A 21341-nucleotide genomic window follows, 5' to 3' on the forward strand; every position below is an offset into this window, starting at 1 on the left:
GAAGGTAAATATTGATTGTTCATTACATTATGTTAGTGAATTTAAGTTTTAAACCGACTGGACTGTAGGCATGGTGTATCCCCCCCCCCCTTCAGACTGTAATATTGTAAGTATTAGTTTGAGACTAAAGCAAATGGAGAGCCTAACGTTCTGGTCACCACTCGATTCCCCATTTCAAGTCTTTCTGCACTGGAAATAGCCATTAACTACACGAGAAATGATATATTAAAATATAATTTCCGAATAAAAAAAATAGTCTTATTAAACCAGACAAAAAGTTAGAACATACAATTTCTCTCCATTCTTGTTTCGGCTTTGGCATTGTCAACCGATTTACATCTTTATGAAGCTGTAGAAAGGACCTGAAAACAAATGTTCCTGGTAAGACTCAACGTACAGCAAATCGGAATGATGATTTCATTTTGTTCTGTTGCGTTTTGTTCAGCAATGTTTAGGATTAAATAATATTTATAATATTCTTTTTTGACAAAATACTAAATTGATTTTTGCCTCATAATTTTCTTGTATGAGATAATGACTAGATCATTTTAAACATGAAAGTTTGTTCTAATCTACAATTCGTGTTCCTTGCCTGGATTGAGCATATTAAAACTTAAAACAAGCTTCAATACTAGTGAAATCGATATCACTATTGTGCAACCATTGTGTAACCTACCGCCTCCAAAGAAAAGCATTACCTACCTAAAAGATGCCCATTTCATAGCTCACATCCTGAAATAAAGTTTGCAGGAACATGTTTTGGATATCATTCTATTTCAGATTCACCTTGAAAATGTCTTACTATGAATTCTTCAAGTGAAAAGGACATTCTTAGACATGGTACATTAAGCTAACAGAGATAAAGGCCCTTCTTGATCAGTGATGACGTTAGTGTAGGGCCTAGTAACTATATCCTGTTCTATAGGTTGCTTAAATGCAGAATTTGAGTTTGGGAACCCTGAGGGCCTAATAACTATATCCTGTTTAACAGGTGTCTCAGATCTAGTATTTGAATTTTGTAAACCTCAGGGTCTAGTATGACTATCGACTATGCATGACAGACTATGTACATGTGCTCGTTTCGGAACTGATGTTTAACCCCATGACCTCAAGGAAACAAAGCGACCGCGTTGCAATTAATATTGATGTCTACAATTAGATTTTGAACAAAAGACGTCACATATAAAATTGCTAAATTGTACATCGTACATAAAGACAAAAATTCTTACTGCGCAATACAAAAGTGCAGAGAAGCAATAATAATAATAATAATGAGGACTTTGTATAGAGCCTAATCTTTAGAAGCGAGAAGCGCTTTACAACATTACAATCAGAATAAAGGAGATACAAAATATATAAAAAAATGTTTTCTTTTTGTTGGATCGTTTTAAAATCTAAACTATTGTTAAACGATTCATTACTACGATGACAGAGACTAGCGACTGAAAATTCTTAAAATGACTGTACTCAAGAATCGTCTGGTAGGAAGATTTTGTGATTAAATTTTTGTTTGGGTAGGGAAGGTGGTAATACATTCTGATATGATTATATAACACTGTAATGAAGTTCAACTGATATTATTTTTTTAAAACCATTAAAAGTGTGGAATATTTAATTAATCCATTATCCTTCATAACTTCGTCATATAATGCCATGTAGGTGACATATGTAGTGCTACAAGTTCAATCAGAGTGGATGCCTGCATACGTTTCACTCCAGTACTAAACATATCAGTATAGAATAGGATAATGTGACATTGTTAGCTTTCATGCATTCTGCTTGAATTTCTGTCTTGATTTTTGGCGCAGCTTTATACCCATCACGATTGCATTTTGTGAATCGGAAAGTATTTTTATTTTCAAAGGCAATAATATATTGTCAATACGTTAACAATTCACCTGTAAATTTTACTGTGAAAGAATAAATTTAATGTTCAAATTTTAGCTGTTTTCTTTCAGTAATCTTGAGAAAGAATAATTACCCTCCCCTTAATTATTTTTGCAAACTTTAATCGGTCATTGCTCTTTTAGACTTCATTTTTTTCAGTTGAGGTTGGAGAGGAAATGTATTATTTAACAAGGCGGGGCCACGTCATTCCTTGCACTTAAAGCACAGGAATAAAAGTTTGAACAATGAATGCCGATGCTAATGAACAAAGAATTTATTGAAGTAGGAAACGTACTGACACATGAATGATTACGCAAAGGACTTTTACACGCAATGGCCTCATTGCATCTGCGGCATCAAAGGAACTAGACAAATATATCATAAATCGTCATGACTCCTTGAAGATGATATTGCCGACACAAGCATAAATTCATTGTAGGGGACAGGTTAAATGTTTTCGAACTATTTGGTTATGTTTACTTTGGTTTTTGTTTTAGGCTCTCAAACGTTTATGTTTAAAGTTGAAGGATGAAAAAAAAGCAAACAATGTTTTTTAAACTAAACAATTGTTATATGGTATAATTTACGTTGATTAAATATTTATTTTCCTTAGGAGGAAACAAGCATGATTATAAACGAATAAATGTGAATAGCTGTTTTGTCTTTCAGAACATATGAAATTAGTGCATTTAATTTTTTGACTATCCTTGAATGACACACACACACACACACACACACACACACACAATTTGTTTTCTTTGTTTTATCGAATGATAACATATTTAATAATTCCCCCACACGCTGATTAGTGAAGTGTTGACGTAACATAAATGCAAACTGACTTAAGTATTATTTTGAACTTAATTGTATCTGTGTAATATATTTTCATTGCAGGAATCACAAACAAGGATATACATTTTTGACAGCATGCGTCTTGCTTTAAGTCATATACCTTGAAGGGGATCTGTCTAAATCACAATAAGCAGCGAAGGACGTGTTCGAGGACACAATCGGCCTGGCTGAAACTTAACAAGCATTGCAATTATTTGATCGCAAACAAGCATGGGCCAGCTTGTATGTATTGCTATGTTTTATCTCACCGAGTTTGAAGATAGCGACGAATGTCATCTTGCACAACAAGCCTTGTGGCGTTAGTTGCAACAGGGACGCTTGATGAAATAGAATCGATCGTACTTGTTTAAGCGTGGCACGGTGCGGTGGATTAAACAGTTTAGGAACAACACCAGTATCACAAAAGGTCTCTACACAGGACTAACTGCTAATAGAAACCAGAGATGGGATTACCTTTTATTCGTTAAACTATTTTCATATGCACACTCCTTATATGACTTGGTTTTCTACGTTTCATTGCCACTTTCTTTCGACCGTTCTTGTGACACGAACAGAACTGAAGGACTTTTTTTACCGTGGTTGCGGTAGGCATAGTTGTGTAATTTCGAGGAAGGAATGTAACTTCTGAATCATGAATTCCGGATATGGCGCACCTTTCTGAAATGCGGAAAATGATGTATTTGACAGAACTATTTGTGTTCCAAACGATGTTGTTAAATATTGGTAAGTTGCATTTTTGTAGCTTTAAAAAATAGCTGTTGCGTCTAAAATACCTTTTTCTAAAGTGATATTCATTTCGAAATTCAGGTGCAGAAAGTGACATTTCGTTTAGGTTATTTTCTTAGTTACCTTTGATTAATTGATGTTCATCATAATTTGACTGATGTTAGTACAAATAAGAAGAAATAACCGTCTTTAAAAAATCATTTCGGTTTAGCTGTTCAGTCCCATAAGACAAAATACCATGGCTGACGTGACATCGTTCAAAAGTCACTTTCTTAGTTTAAGATGCATTTTAAGATCGTTGCATCAACGTCTTCAGTTTCATTACAATGCGTGTGACATCGTCTTTTTTTGTCGTTTCGATGAACCTAACCGATAACAACAAGAGTACTAACACTTTCTTTTCAACCTGCTGTTAATTAAAGAGATTCTGTATTGTAGGAAATTTAATGAGAAAGCGCATTTTTCCTCTGTATCATTTTGATAATTATGGTATAGATATCAGCTTTTCAGGATTTCACACATGTTGTAAATTTTATTAGTCAGTCATTATATATATATATATATATATATATATATATATATATATATATATATATATATATATATATATATATATATATATATATATATATTCTGTTGGAGATTAAGGAAATTATACGTGACAAGTAGCTATGTTATAGCTCGAGTTGAATGAGTCTTGAGGTTGAAGTTCATAATTACCTCCTAATTTTCCTAATGTTCATATTCTTTACGTTTCTACTGGTCACGCTATATATTCTAGCCGTAAACTGTTTTAAAGCTTTTATAGCTTGTTGATTCTTTTGTATGTATTTTTGCAAATGTTTAATCACTTTAAAAAACTGGGGTATTGATGATTACATGCCGCGGCTATAAATCCCAAAAATATATCGACTTTACTCATTTAAGAAGAACTAACCGTTTTTAAGAAAGGCATACGTTGAAAATGATCCAGGAAACAGATGTTTATGTATAATAATAGGTCTAGCGAGATGTCTTATAGATTTTTGATAGACCTGCGTAAGCGTGTCTATTTGCGATTCCGCCAACTTTACAAATGAAACTACTACTAAGAGCGGGAAATGGGAGATATTGCACGCACGGTCCTACGATAAGTTTCTATTCACATCCTTGTATTTTGTTCTAGTTATGAATGATGTATGATCTTGTGGCTCAAGATAATAACATGCAACATTGACGTTGTGCAAATAGCTTGAACATGGTGTAAAAAATCCTTAACGTGGTATTGTATTAAAATGAACACCCCACCCTATCATACACAAACACGTATACACACACATACACAAAGATATCCTGAATAACATTGTTGTGCCAAAGAACAGGATGATATTGGTAGTTGTGTTATAGAATCCGCGAGAATACTATCGTTATGGTTTCGACCAATTATGACGTTGCTCAAGTTTTTGTTATATGATGTATCACATTACTTTTTTATTTTTTAAATTTTTTTGGGGGTGCGGTGGGCGGACTATGAGATGAAAAATGTGAACAACAAGATTTCTATTTTGCTTCAATTTGTTTGTTCGATTCAGTTTAACCTCTATATCACAACCTAGGAAAATAATCATGACATCACTTGATGTTAGATACAACTTTGTAATATTCTGATGAAATCAAGACTCGTTATTTAATATTTACTGTATTAACTCATCGGACACACATACATACATACATACATACATGCATACATACATACATCGATCCATCCATCCATCCATGCACGCACGCACGCACACACACATACACATACGTACATACATACATAGATACATACATACATACATACATAGATAGATAGATAGATACATACATACATACTTACAGACATACAGACATACAGACATATAAGCAGATGCTAATGGATCAACGAAAACGAGTTGCGAACATTCGCAAAAGCGCTAAAAATATTCCCTAAAATATTGCAAATATTCAACAAGGTTTAGCGACCACCCGCAACATGCGCAATATCATTGTTATCGCTTTAGAGGATATATAGTGCGTTGCCATTGTATTCAGTGTCAATATTTTAAACTTGATTTAGAGCAATTATTAAACACTCAAAAGAGCGTCCAATCAAACATTTAAAAGTTATCGTGCATTTCAGTTTTACGGTAACTTAAACAGTCAGTTTGGAACATGAATCTGTACTATGTACATTTTCTATTTTTAAAGTACAGAGCTGACGAGACATTATGGTTGTTTAATGAAAACAATTAGAGAACGAAATATATGACCACCAATCAATTAATTAATTAATTCATGCACGCCATTAATAATTGAAGTCAAAAGCCTGCGTATGACCTCTTTGGTATTGTAAAACGAGATAACAGAATCAATATAGATTGTGCTTTTTACCTGGGTAACTAACACCATGCCATGTTTATTTCCTCTTGTGTCATATTCATCTTAACAAGCGTACACATTAGCAAAAGAAATTAACAAAGAAGTATTTTATTTTTAAGTACTCTTTATAATATATTAAAACATGTACTACTCCCTACATCTTTATGTCAATATCATTATAATATATCGATACGTGTACTACTCACTTGATTTTCATGTCACTGTCGTTACAATATATCGATACGTGTACTACTCACTTGATCGTCGTGTCGCTATCGTTATAATATCGATACGTGTACTCCTCACTTGATCGTCATGTCACTATCATTATAATATATCGATACGTGTACTCCTCACTTGATCGTCGTGTCGCTATCGTTATAATATATCGATACGTGTACTACTCACTTGATAGTCATGTCACTATCGCTATAATATATCGATACGTGTACTACTCACTTGATCGTCATGTCAAGATTATTATATGTATCGACACTTGTATTATAAATTTTTCTATGTCACTGTCATTATCATGACAAAAAACGTATCAATATTTAGAGTCATTTTGTATCAGTCTATTCATCCAGACACTAATTTATTTATTGTTCCATAAAAAGTATTTGATCAACCCTTTTTATCTTTTCTTACTAGGGTCCTTTTTATCTTTTCTTACCTGGGCCCTTTTATCTTTTCTTACTAGGGTCCTTTTTTCTTTTTTTACCACGCCCCTTCAACATTATCTAAACATCAGTTTTGAACAATTGTGTCATTAACTGAACACAAAATGAATGAAATGGAGTCACTTTTTTTCGTGGCAAACCCAGCTGTTGTTCGTGAAACGGTGGCAAATGATACCGACAGAAATAAAAGAATTCACAATGTGTCCTATTATTATCATGACATTGAAATAATATAAATTGTATGCAAGACTTTCATTGAAAGTTGGTAAGTCGGAATGATGGATGAAACCAGTATATCGTTTTATCATGAATATTGTGTGGCTTTAGCTTTGCAAACACGAATATGGAAAACTTACCGACACCATTAAAAGACATTTTCCTAATCACTGACAAAATGAAAAAATACTTATACACCTTCAATTAAATTCCTACACATTGACAAGTACAGAAATTATTTATACCCAAGGGAGAAATTCCAACTATATGACAAACATAGAAAGTTACTTATATACATCGGCAGGGATTCTTACGCCGTGACCAATATAGGAATTTATTTAAACCTCTACGCAGAAATTCCGTCTCCTTGACAAACATGTTTGTGAATGAGAAGACTTAGAATCTCATGCATACTTTGGAAACAAAATATAACACTTTGTCAGCTTCTTCTTACTTACGAAAAGGCCCCGAAAACAGGAAAAATAGAATTATTTCATCTCTCGCATTGCGGGACTTGTCACGTACTTGATATTTCCTAACCAAAAAAATGCATACTCTATCTACGACAGAAGCCATAGCGCTGCGTATTAATAAACGCTGTCGATACTGAATATACTTTATCAATAAATATTCCATATACTAGGTAGATTTCATGAAGTGAAAGTTTTCATCAAATCTATTAAATACTCTAATTTTATCTCAGTCTCTATCAAATATATTCGGGATCTTTTTTTAGCCTCTGTTAGATATACTTGGGCTCTTATTTGAGTATCAGAAGAACATATTTATGATTTTATCTGAATTTCTGTCAAATATATGCGGGATCTTAAATGAGCCTCTGTCAGATATATTCGGGATCTTATTTAAGTCTCTGAAAAATATATTCAGGATCTTATCTGAGTCTCTGTCAATTATATTTGGGATTTTAAATGACCTTCTCTTAAATATATCCGGGATTTTATCTAAGTCTCTGTCATACATATTTGATATCTTGTTTGAGTCTCTGAAAAATATATTCAGGATCTTATCTGAATCTCTGTCAAATACAGTCGGGATTTTATATAAGTCTATGTTAAATATATTCGGGATCTTACCTGAACCTCTGTCAAATAGATTCGGGATCTTATCTGAGTCTCTGTCATATATATTTGGGATTTTATGTAACTGTCTGTCAGTTATATCCAGGATCTAGACAATGTCTATATAAATAAATCTCAGATTAAGGAGAAGCAAAGATTTTTTTTACTACTTTTGTATGCAATATGGCTCAAAATATTCCGTATCCATTTTTGCACGTGATATGGTCTGAAAGTATATATCACTCGCCAAAAAATTAATGCAAGTAAGTCGTTTACAACTGGCATTTAAAATCCAGTCTGCATATAATTGTTCTAAATAAAACTGAAGAAACATTACGTGACCTCTAGACGACTATTAAATAATATAATCCGCGATAGTTATTCTTGCATTTACGAATAGCAAGCCCATGAATGGACGAATTTAAATGATCCCACTTCCTAAAATCATTGCCATCAATACGAATATTTTTAAAATTTACTAAATATTCATTAAAAGGTTACATGGATGGTTTCTGTTACAGACGGCGTTCCGAATTCGCTTCTCAATGCGCAGCTTCCTAAACCCATCTTCTCTTTAAGCTCTTTAGTACTACCTTCATGATGCTTATCGTTTTCACGTTTGTTAATACTATGAATTTTAGACCTCTCCGGTGGCCTAGTGGTTAGGGCGTCCGTTTCGGATGCGGGAAGTCGTGACACTATTTGATAGCAGTGTACATATCAATAATCGCATATCTTTGAGCGGATGGAGGACAAAATAATATCGCTTGTCTGCATATGGTTTCCAATGACATCAACCGTTTAAGCCGATGAATCGAAACAGAATGTCGAGGGACTGCGTTAACGTGTTCATTATTACAAGTCAGCAGAAAGAATTGCCTTGAGTGCTGGTGTTCGTCTTAACTTTGTGGTGCAATTTCAGATGATTTTGATCTTTTCCCCTCTCCTTGCTAAATATCAATATTAGCTAATTCCAGGATTATTTACACAGACAGAGACACACACACACATAGAAAGGAAAGTGCTATACCTGTATTCTGCAGGACAATGTTTGATAATGCTAACATAATGTTAAGAAATACGAATAACAACATAATCATACAGGTTCGATTATTTGAATTTTTACTCTACGGAGATTCAAGCCACTTGCTCTGTCGCATCATTTTTGGTAATGCATGCTCGAGATGGTTTAGGCGTTGGTGCCTACAGGTAAGGCGATGGGTACCGCTTAAGAGCAGAACCGGGTTCGAGTACAAATTAAAAGTTTCTAAACCGTATCATAATGCTATTTATTCGTATATATATATATATATATATATATATATATATATATATATATATATATATATATATATATATATATATATATATATATATATATATATATATATATATATATGTATGTATATGATGGCAAGAAGTGTTGACTATTTTGCTATAACGGGTTAGAAAGAAACTGTTTTCTATACATGACATAAACCAGAGAGAGAGAGAGAGAGAGAGGGATTGGTGCAGTCATTTACTATGGCATAGTGTTAATTTACTGATTTTGTGTACACGAGAGTAAAAATGTAATCCATGAATCAGCATTACGTAACCCTTGGAATACGTATGCAACATAGTATTATCATAGGTAGTTCATCTCTCGATGCACTCTTTGCCAGTCGCAGGCACATTGAACATTGTGCAACAAAAAACACGACAAATCGATCCTTGTTGAGATCGGGAAAAATGAAAATCATACTGAATCTGATAAAGGTAAGAGGTAGCGCTATTGATAATTGTCCCTGGCGCCACTGCCCAGAAGAAAGGGCATTCTATTTGTATTTGCAAATCTAGTCCAGTGGAATTTCAATTCCACAAAAGATATACGAGTTCTTCAAGTCGAAAGTTTGCAAATAGAATTCCAGATGGCGTCGTCCTCGTAATTATTGTGAGACACACACGTCTGATGCTGTCGTCTACGATAACTCATGTTTTCAATTCCATCCAATTCCATGCATATGTTTACCATTTATACAGCACTTTTGAAAGGTAAGCTTTAAGGTAAGGTGCAAATAAATACAAATTACTATAAAGTCGTTTCTCTAGTTTTAATATAGGAGAGCTCAGCGTATAGATGGTCCATGCCACCATTGTAAGCATCAACTGTATAAATGCTTTCTTCCACATGCTCTCTCTCTCAATACCACTAGTACATATATACTACTAAATTAAATTTAAGATGAGTTCTTTTTTGTAACCAAACTTAATTTATTTATTATTTAACCAGAGCTGTTGAACTATCGATACAAAGATAAAAATAAAGAGTACGTAGCAAACTTGAATGTGTAGACTTGAATAAAACAACGACGCAGCTAATAATAAACTCTTCAAGGAAAGATGACCATATTTAAATTTACTGTTAACCTTTTCCCATTCAAGGAATAATTTGACCAGTATGACTCACCAATGTGCTGGATTACCCTTACGTCAGTGTGCTGGTGTTGCTCTGATGGAGTAAAAAGCGTGATCAACCATGCTTTAACCCCGAGTTTTCGTCATTTCAGTGTCTTGGTGCCATTTCCTCATCCGAAGTCACAAGGGGCTATCCAGATCTATTTTCGACTTCCCATTTTATCACTAGACTGACTCATGCAAAGACACAATTAAAGGAAGAAAATGTCAGCTTTGCAATTTATTTAACATAAAGATAAAATATTTATAACATTATCCTGCCTTTTGGACGAGCAGATACGTGCGTTGAAGCTAAGAGATTACATTTTGCAACTTTCACGGAGTTTATTAATTTACTAATAACATCTTTTGAAGACTGAAAATGTGTTTTAGAGCCTGATGAAGCGAAAACATTGCAAGGCGTATTCATATCAAACTGTATGTAATATATATATATATATATATATATATATATATATATATATATATATATATATATATATATATATATATATATATATATATATATATATATATATATATATATCGCATGGCAGAAAACAATCTGTCCTAAAGCATTGGATATAAACAAAGGCCGTGTTGGTCAGGGAAAATATCGATGTGACAGGTGAACCGACAAACAACAGCGAAAATAATTGGTGCGAAACCAACCGAAGCGCTTTTTCCAAAAATCTACCTATTATTTCTTCCAGGGCATAAAATCACAAAAGATAATTACACAAACGACAACATCACAAAACACAGACACGCGGGTTTTATACAAAGTCTGCATTGTGTTTTTGCTGTACATAAGTTCTAAGTTCCTATTTTTGTTCTCCTTTTTGAGTTAAGGGCGATTCCAGTCAGGATTACATCATTGAAAGTATGGCCTGGAGAAGAGAAATGTTGTGCCACTGGGCTCTTGTCTAAATTTATTGGTTTGCCAGTCGGATCTGTGGAGATTTATGCTATGTTTAGTTTTTTCGTTTCTCTAACACATTGGGAGCTGCATGTCTTGCATGTGATGAGGTAGATCACATTGTCTGTGTTGCATGTTACAGCTTGATAGTGGACACTCAACACAGAAATTACGATCTATCCCATAAGTCAGAATGGACCACAAAAATAGGAAATCCAAAGAAGCTTACTGGATGCGTACACTCAAACCAAACACCTTAAACCTGCGAAGAATCAAAACGGGATTTGTCAATGCCTAGGTAACAAGGAACTTACAGGTTACTAAAATGACATTTTTTGTGCCATGTATTTGCTTTGTCAAACACATGGTCTTAACTATCAATTTTTTAAATATAAAAATGACCACAAAAAACGCATTAATAAATTTATTAAAAAACATATTATTATATGCGATGAACTCAATAATGCAATATTGCTTTAGAACACATCTCCATGCAATAACTAGCTCATCAAAATATGTCCAGGATTGAAATATTATATCCGGCATGGAAATTTTTCTAAGAATCTGCTCATCAAAAATTATATTCAGGTTGGAAATATCACATCCGGGATGGACAATTTTGTAGATGGCTCAAATATTTCGTTCTTGACCTATTAAAGCAGAGGATTGGGGTTATTTTTTCTAACCATTCCTGGATTGCTAGCACTATAACGTAACAATACTCAACATTGTTCGATCTGTATGATCTGTTTGATTGTACTTATCCAGAGCAAACACAATGGAGACTTTGCATAGTACTAACCCTTTTGTGTTTTGATGTGTTGTCGTTTGTATAATCATCTTTTGTAGCTTTGTGACCTTGAAACAAATCAGTAGATTTCGATCGATCGTTTGAGAGAGAGAGAGAGAGAGATGTCGTTTATGAACGAAAACTCAGCTAGGATGATATTTGTCTACATACACATTTAATCTTGATCTATTTAGAAAGCTCTAAAATGAGGGTATGCAATTAATACAAAACAGCATTTGCATTTTGTATTTAGACAATATGTAACGAAAATACTATCAAGCCATTAATTGTAAATTTTTTGTCTTAAAGGTACAATAGCACAGTGCATGTAATTTTATGAATTATAAAGATCATGAAAACAATAAAATGTATCAACTTATAAACTGAAAAAATTTACAAACACTCTGCGCTTGTGAAGATTCAGTTTGATAATTGATAAAGAAAGGAGAGAACATTTTTTTTGGGGGGGGACCGCTTTAATTGAAACTTGTAGGTCACTAACTGTTACGGAAACCCCACGTGACCTTGAAAACGGACACGTCATCTTCGTCCAGTGGGCGGGTTATGAGTCACGTGGTTGTAATTTAAATATCTACCATAAACAAAAATGACGGACGTACGAGAGAGTAAAAAACGTAAAGGTCGCTCGCGCTTGTCGCTTTCAGAGAAGAAACGTCAAGAAGCTGTCAGAGAAACCGAACGTAAGTCCATCCAGTAAGTCCATGAACTTCGCCGCACGTTCGCCTATTAAGTCCATGAATATTGTCTTAAGTCCACCCAGCAGGTTCATGAACTTCGTCACAAATCCATAACACACGCAATAATGTGTCTGAAACGTTTTAATAGTCGAAAGTTTAGAAGTACACCGGTATAATTCAAACGGTATCGAAAAGATTATATCAATTTCATAAATCTCTCCATTTAGAGAAGAAGCCATTTCAAATGTGAAACATTCTGGTACAGTTTTTGAGATGTTTAATTTCATTATATACCGCAAAGAATAGCTTTTATTGTTTTAAGGAACACATCTTCCTCCAATAAAGGAATATGTAAACCCTGTTTAAAAAACATATAACTGTCTGATTGAAGAAATGTTTCAAAATCTATTATATCGCCTGTTTTTGTCAACTAATGCGTCTTACCTACAGAAATTATGTATGCATATTTTTAGAAATAAATATCATGTGTTTATGCGGTAAAAAGGCAAAATAAAATAGATAATTACCCAAAGACGAATGTGATTGTCCTATAGTGTTTCGAAATATATCTTCCTCAAAATTATACTTGGGCATGCAGGGGTTGATGTATTAAACACAAGCTCCAGTACTTAGATAGGTCAATCATATTTCGCCTGCGTTTAAGTACAACTGGACAACACTTCGTATAATCTACATATGTAAGAGATTAACAATGGAGATAAAGACAAGAGATTAACATTGGAGATAAAGACAAGAGATTAACAATGGAGATGAAGACAAGAGATTAACAATGGAGATAAAGACAAGAGGTTGACAACTTAAATAAAGACGAGATTGACAATGGAGATAAAGACAAGAGGTTGACAGTGGAGATACGACAAGAGATTGACAATGGAGACAAAGACCTTGCCGCAGATTATGAGCCCGAAATCCACAGTTAACATGTTCCTCTCCTTTAAATAATACCAGATCGTGTTTCTACTGTCTGATCAAGTTTGTTGCTGGATGTCCTTAGAGGAGTATTGGGGTCCTTAGAGGAGTTTTGGGGAGTTTTGGGGTCCTTAGAGGAGTTTTGGGTCCATTTTGTAGCCTGATGAACATTTTTGTTATGAAATGACTTGATTTTGTGTCTTAGTCATTTATGACGGGACTATATTATTTTACAAACAAGCTGCGTCACATGAAATTTCTGACGTGGCAAAGAAGAGACCTGTTGCTATGCTTGCATTTACAGGTTAATAACTTGATTGAACCTAAAACTTGCACTTTAATTCAGTTATAGACTGTACAACCGCAACAGTATGATATTAATTCGCTATAAAATAGACAAGGTATGATATAGACAGTACAAATGCAGCATTATGGGATTAATTCACTGTACGCATGGAAGGTATGATATAGACTTACAAACTGAGCAGTTTGAGATTAATTCACTGTACATATGGAAAGTATGATATAGACTATACAAACGCAGCAGTATGGGCTTAATTCACTGTACACATGGAAGGTATGATATAGACTGTATAAACTCAGTAGCATGAGATTAATTCACTGTACACAATAAGGTAAGATATAGACTGTATAAACTCAGCAATATGAGATTAATTAACTGTACACGTGGAAGATATGATATAGACTGCACAAACGCAGCAGTATGGGATTAATTCACTGTACACATGGAAGGTATATATAAACTCAGCAGCATGAGATTAATTCAGTGTACACATGGAAGGTAGGTAAGATATAGATTGTATAAACTCAGCAATATGAGAATAATTCACTGTACACATGGAAGGTTTGATATCGACTGTACAAACTTAGCAGTATCATATTAATTCAATGTACACATGGAAGTTATGATATCGACTGTACAAACTCAGCAGTTTGAGAATAATTCACTGTACACATGGAAGGTATGATATAGATTGTACAAATTCAGCAGTGTGATATTAATTCAATGTACACATGGAAGGTATTATATAGACTTCACAAACTCAGCAGAATGAGATTAGTTCACTGTAGACATGGAAGGTATGATATAGTCCACTCAAAGGATCCAGGTAAACGATTAATGTTGCCGCTAGCGAAATGGCTTACTGAATCCAGTCGAAGACAAAAATCAATACTTCTGTCTATGGCAAGTTGTAAAGTTTTCCTTTTTCCTCCCATGTAATGAAATTTACAACATAGTCATAATCTTGTGTCTTCTAAGGAGACTAATGTCTTATTGATAACGTTTTTAAATCTAAAGTATACCAGTTGCATTACGAATTATTAAAGCAGCTACTGTTATTTCAGCTGAAGAAAAGCCTCCATGATTCGCACAGGTGAGCATAAATCGAATCATTTGTCAAGATTCGTGAGGTTTCTAACTAACAATTGTCCAGTCTTAATGTTTCAGAAACGAAATAATATAATTTGCAATTACTTTAATATAATAAAATAATGAATAGGCTCTTAGTAGGTTTACAAACATTGGCTTACATTATTTTTAAAAAATGATTTTTGTTTCGTGCTTATGGTAAAGATTATTGAAATATCATTGCTTTTCTTCGAGTCCATGTTGCTTGATTATCGAGATAAGACATAATTGATTTACATATCAATATGATAACTGACGTAAGGAGTACATTCAAGCTATCTTTCTATTTCAAATGTCGTTATTGCTCGTAATTTATTTCCTAGAAATCCTTTATTTCCTAATTACGACACACACGTTATTGTGTTCCGCTAAAAAGAACTGAAAAAGTTAAATGCTTCATTTTCCTCCCTTTCAACGGGGATTACTTTGCATATTTATACTCCATCATGTACTTGTTCAAACGCCAAGCTCCAGACTTTCCAATGCAAAAAAGCGTCATCAGATCATCCTGACTAGATAAGGTAATTATAACAAAACAGTTTGTGAGACCATGATTTAGGCTCGCGTTAAAAATAAGTTCATTATAACATTATGGATGAATATGTACTATTGGGTAGTCTTCAGTATATCATATCCAGTTATTTAAGCACTATCCATAGAAAGATACAAATCTGTTAATAGATTGGTAGGAAAAGCAATACCAATTGAATACAATAGTTTTCACTACTCCAGTTCTCTATGTTCGGAACTTTCTAAAGCTATTGTTTTCATTACTGTTCGGCTTAGTATATTTTTCGGCTTTGTCTATAGATTTAATCGACGATGTCAGCCCTGTTCAACAGAAGCATCAGGATTAATAACGGTTAGCATATTGGGTTATCTCACGGAACAAGATAATTAAATAAGGTTGAACCATAACGCATAGTACTGTAATATAATATGATGATAAACTGGTAAACTATGATTTATGTGTGGAGTAGTGATTCAGAAACGTGTAGGACGATGATTTCTGTCTTGTTTTTGTCTGTTTTTAGCAAGTTTTGTGAGTTATACATAATATATTAAAGGTTAGAAAGAATGGAGACAATGTTAGCAATGCGCATTATTATTGAAATGTACTAAAATTTATTTAAATATTAAGAAAATGGGATACGAAACTAAAGATATTATTCTAACTTTTCCATTTTTGCGTCTATTAAAGGATGCAAGGTATGCAGACCAATAAACACGTAATGAAACGCGAAGGCCTTACAAAGTTAGATATTACGTACAGCGAATTGATATGAAAATGCTTTACAGTAATTATTAAATTTTACAAGCCATGTTTTATTTCACGGAATAGGTACGGTTCTTATAAGGTGTAGGTAAGGGTTCTATCTGTTGTAGCTAAGGTTTCTATGTGGGGTAGGCAATGTTTCTAAATGGGGTGGTAAACTGTCTATGTGAAATAATTAAAGTTTCTTTATGCGGTAGCTAAGGGATTTCTATGTGAGGAATTAGGACTTCTGTGTGACGTAGCTAATGTTTCTATGTGGGCAGCTATGGTTTCTATGGGGGATAGGTTAGGTTTCTATATGGATAGCTGAGGTTTATATATAGGGGAGCTAAGGTTTCAGTATGGAGTAAGAAAGGTTTCTATGTGAGTTAGATTAGGTTTCTATGGGGGTAGCTAAGGCTTATATGTAGGGAAGACAAGGTTTATACGGGGAGTAGCAAAGGTTTCTTTGTGTGGTAGCATATACTTCTATGTGGGGTTACAAAGGTTTCTATTTGGGGTAGCTTGGGTTTCTGTGTATGGTTGCAAAGATTTCTATACTGGGTAGCAAAGATTTATATGTAGTGTAACATATTTATATGTGGGGTAGCGGATGTTTCTATGTGACAAGCTAAGGTTTATATGCAGAGGAGCTAAGGTTTCTGTGTGGGGTAGCTTAGGTTTCTATGTAGGGTAGCAACAATTTATATGTAGGGTAATATATTTCTATGTGGGGTACCTTAAGTTTCCATGTGGGGTTGCAAAAGTTTTCTGTGCGAGGAAGCTAAGGATTTCACATGGGTAGCTAAAGTTTCCAGGTGGTGTAGCTAACTTGTGTTGGTGTGTTTACTATGAATACGTAAACAAATCACATCATTTCTTGTGTCTGAATGCCATATTTCGTAACAAATCACATCATTTCTTGTGTCTGAATGCCATATTTCGCATATTGTTTGGGCACGGATATCCTACTAAATAAGTCTTACCGATTTTGCATTCAAGTTTGTGAGAAATATTGAAGGTACCTTTTTAGTTTATACAGCACCATGTTTCAACACAAAACGATTAGAAACATGTTATCCGAGTCAAATAGTAACAAACATATAAAATTACAAACCAGATCGCTTACCAAAAAAATTAACAATGATAATAACGGTTTCGGGAAGGTGAAAGCAACATTTCAGAAACTTCAATCAGCTTGTAAGAGAATATTCTCAATAATTTCCATTCATATCGTGTAATTTCCTACAGCAGAAAAATCGATTACGATAACAAAAGCTGAAAAATTATAAACTCGTGTACATCATCAAGTACGGTAGAATCGAAAGGAGGAACAAGTTTGTAAGAGCGGACACAGAAAACGTCTTTAAAATTGCAAAATAACAACATCAAACGATATGAATGATATTAAAGCCATTGATATATCATTATTAATATAGACCTTAATATAGCGAAACAGTCTATATGTGATATGACTTCAAGATTTAATGTAAACTTTAATATTAAACTAATTAAAATACCAATAATTAAAATACGCATCATAACTTCTATACCACTGAAGCATCCACGTGACTTTAAATAAGGATCATTCGGCAAATTTAAATAATATCATTCTGCCATACTTACTGAAGGTATCCAAATTAATGTATACGTGGTTACACATTATTTGTCTAAGGTGTGGTTGGTAAGTGGTTGAGTCATTGGATTCGTGACCCAAAAGGGAGATCGATTTCCAGGATCGGATGAGCTTAGATCTGCTAACAGTTTTGTAATAACACCCACACGAAGTCTTTGACTTAACCACTGCCAAATATCGGTGTTCAAAACAAGAGAATACATATTAATTTGGCCCAACACATTCATAATTTTGAACTATAAAGAGGTTTTAGGAATCTCAGAATTTAGTAGTACCTGATATCCAACATTTCATTTATGTTACTCGATGAATGGATTTTAAAGACGATATGATTACAGAGAACTATTAAGCGTTTGCCAAAGTAATAAACTTAATATTCATTCTCTGAAGTTTATTTACACCGAAACAAATATTTCTGTTTCAAAGGAAGCAAAATAGAATAGATTAAAAAAAAGAAACAGCCGATTACTGTCATGCAAGCTAAAATACGTTTTATGATGGTTCAATCTTTTGTTTGCATCTTCAATTGAAATAGGGTTCTTTATAGTTTTAGAAGGCTTATTGTACTGGTATATTTCTGGATGTGATGTTGTGACATATATGTTATGATCTGGTGACCTTTAAATTAGCCAATAGGTTTGCAGCTGTCAGAAATTTGAAAGTAAATCAAATCGTTGGGCACACATTGATGCTCTTCAGTTACACTGCTCAGTTTCCCGAACGTGAATGAGTAAGACTTCATCTGATTGGCTAATAAAGTTAGCCATAACGATAATGGTAGGTCCCCATAGCATGACCCTTAAGCGGTCTCTGTCAGATTTTTACGAAGGACAACGGAGATCTGATATTAGTCAGATTGTGTAAAGACAACATAAATGATGTCAACTTGTTTCTTACAATGTCATAACACAGTTACAAACATGGCAAAAGATTAAAATGATTGTATTTATAAACAGCAGATTTACATAGTTCTTTCTACACACTTTAAACTTGTAATTACTAACATTCCTTCAAAGGAAAAGTAATTAGTACGAAACTCGAATGTTTTGATTTTTAAATTTCTTTTTAGAAGAAAAATATATCCCACAAAACATTGCGTAAACACATGAACGGTTGTCGCACAGCTGAAACTTTAATTTCAATACAAGATAATTAAAAGATATTTTTGTGGCAGAACAGTGGTAGGTAGTTGTCCTTGCAGCCACTGATTTCATTTGCACTCTTACCTTTTTATTGATTGATCAATGCCGTATTTACTCATAATATAGAAGCTCAAATTCGGTTCGGGTGAGCTCAGATTTGCAAGGCACTTGCCGTTGGGCGAGTCACGAAAAACTGAGGGATACAACGTTCAAGAAATTGTAGCTTCATGTCAGTGGTCTGCGTAAAATACAATACTCTTGTTAGGATAATTTAGCGACAAAAGGTCATGTTCCGTTCCTAATGCTTCCGTTCTGCCAGTTATATACCCTGTGATTTCGCCTTATATCAGTTCGTTTATTTAGAGCATATGTGTAGTACATTTTTCTTCTTGATACCTGGCTAAAATTTCGTTCATTCCATAAAGTAGTCTGTGTCTATGCCAGTCTCGCATTTTCTCGCTCGAACGTGATAATGTGCATATATGTTCACTACTAAAATTTTTTTATGACAACTAAGGAATAAAAATTTGTATTGTAAATTATCCGTTACATTGTAGTTGTAATATCTGTAAGTATCAGGGATGCGCCAACTTTCCGGTCCTAAGTTAGCCTGGTACAGTTTGTATAGGTTACTGCATTTGTATAGGAAAATATGAACGAGGCTTTTTTTAAAAGGAAAATTCGGCAAGACCTTGCGGAGTGCAGTATTTTTTCAGAAAAAACGAGTTCATAGTTTCCCATTTAAATGCAGCAACATTTTCATTGTATGCCCATTTTGTTCATCTATCTAAGGCTTAATAATAAAAGACATTAAAAGAAGCAATGTAATTGAATTAATCCTTTATTCCAAAATAAATTGGCAACCGAAGATTCATTAAAGCACAATAACAGTATTCAAACGCACAAAGTTCCGCCCTGCGACCTTTTAACTTAGTTGCTCTACCACAGTTTAAAAAAGTATTGTCGTTTTGGTCTACGTAAAATTGAAATTTAGAGCCGTACTGTGAAAACACTTTCGCATGGATTTTGTTTCTATATTGATAAATATGTGCATAAATGTAGTATCTTTATTATCCTTCTGATTACCAGCTAAAGAAAGCATACTTAGTCCCTGTCACTTGCATCTCGCTGCTGAAGTGACCCCAGTAATGACATGCATCATGCAGTGTGTCGTCTATCGCTAGCCTAACATTGTATCAAAATAGTTACAGGGTGAAAATTGAAAAACAGCTGTTGTGTGACACTCCATTTGCCCAGCGGAAATGATACTTTGTCGTCTTCTTGGATCACTGGCTCCGAGGCTTGTAGTTTTCTACCGAAACCTGTTCCTAATAGACTAGACTATCGTTAGGCGCACGTGCCGTACACGTGAGTGCAATATGAAGATGTTCAGTATCGTAAAATACTGCACTATTCTGACAATGTAATGTTAATGGAGACAAAATGAGCATTTAATCAGTCATATTGCTGACTCTACACTATGGCTTTTCAAAGGATATTTTGATTCATGTCGCAAAATGTATGGCGGGTAGGTGCTAAAAGTAGAACTTGGGATATTACTTTGACAGGTGTGTGTTTGAAAATAAAAGGCACTCGTCGCTAACGACTACCTACCTGGAGGATTTTGTTCAATACGTTATGTTAGGATAATGTAGCAACACAAGCTGCGTTTGTGATATGTTGTTTACAAGATAATCAGAGGAGATTCGATATATACTGCTTGGTAAACAAATAAATGGACAAAATTAAGTGTTCTCAAATCATTCTCAAAAGTCAGATTCTCAAATAGTTAGAGTTGAAGGTGACTCCATGATAACTGATAAGTGAGTGTTCAAACATTTGTTGAGCTGTGAGTATATCTTTGAGTTGTGAGTATATCCTTGAGTTGTGAGTGCAAATAAATCACTAAAAATAGTCTTGATTTAAATCTCCCTCTTTCCCCTCCCTCCTTCCCTCCCTCCCTCTTCTCCCCCCCATCAAAAGTATAGCAATTTCCAAAATCTTTCCTACTTATCCCTGTATGTGTCTATATACATGTACACGTGTGCTTTTCTACTATCTATATCTGCATTATAACGCTTTCTAATCTACATATCTATCTACTTATATATTTACTTATACATTTTTGGAGAATTTTAATTAGCTGTATACGATTTTAAGGTGCCACACATATGCAAAGGAAACAAAGGCTTCAATAAATATAACTATAACGTTCTTTATTTAAGATATACCATATTTTATCTTATTATTGTTGGGCTATTATAACTGGGGCAAGTTCAGA

General features: G+C 34.0%; 1 protein-coding gene across 1 annotated transcript in view; it reads left to right on the plus strand.

Annotated features, from left to right (window-relative positions):
• Positions 1-2827: 2827 nt before the first annotated feature.
• LOC149797581 (carbonic anhydrase-related protein 10-like) overlaps positions 2828-21341 on the plus strand; it is an 89530-nt gene continuing 71016 nt past the window's right edge. The window contains exon 1 of the mRNA XM_089960433.1: positions 2828-3462. Coding sequence (XP_089816559.1) covers positions 3384-3462 — 79 coding nt within the window. The 5' untranslated portion in view covers positions 2828-3383. The remainder of the gene's footprint in view (positions 3463-21341) is intronic.

This window comes from Sinohyriopsis cumingii, chromosome 6, assembly GCF_028554795.1.
Source record: "Sinohyriopsis cumingii isolate HCF-2022 chromosome 6, ASM2855479v2, whole genome shotgun sequence".
Classification (NCBI taxonomy): domain Eukaryota; kingdom Metazoa; phylum Mollusca; class Bivalvia; order Unionida; family Unionidae; genus Sinohyriopsis; species Sinohyriopsis cumingii.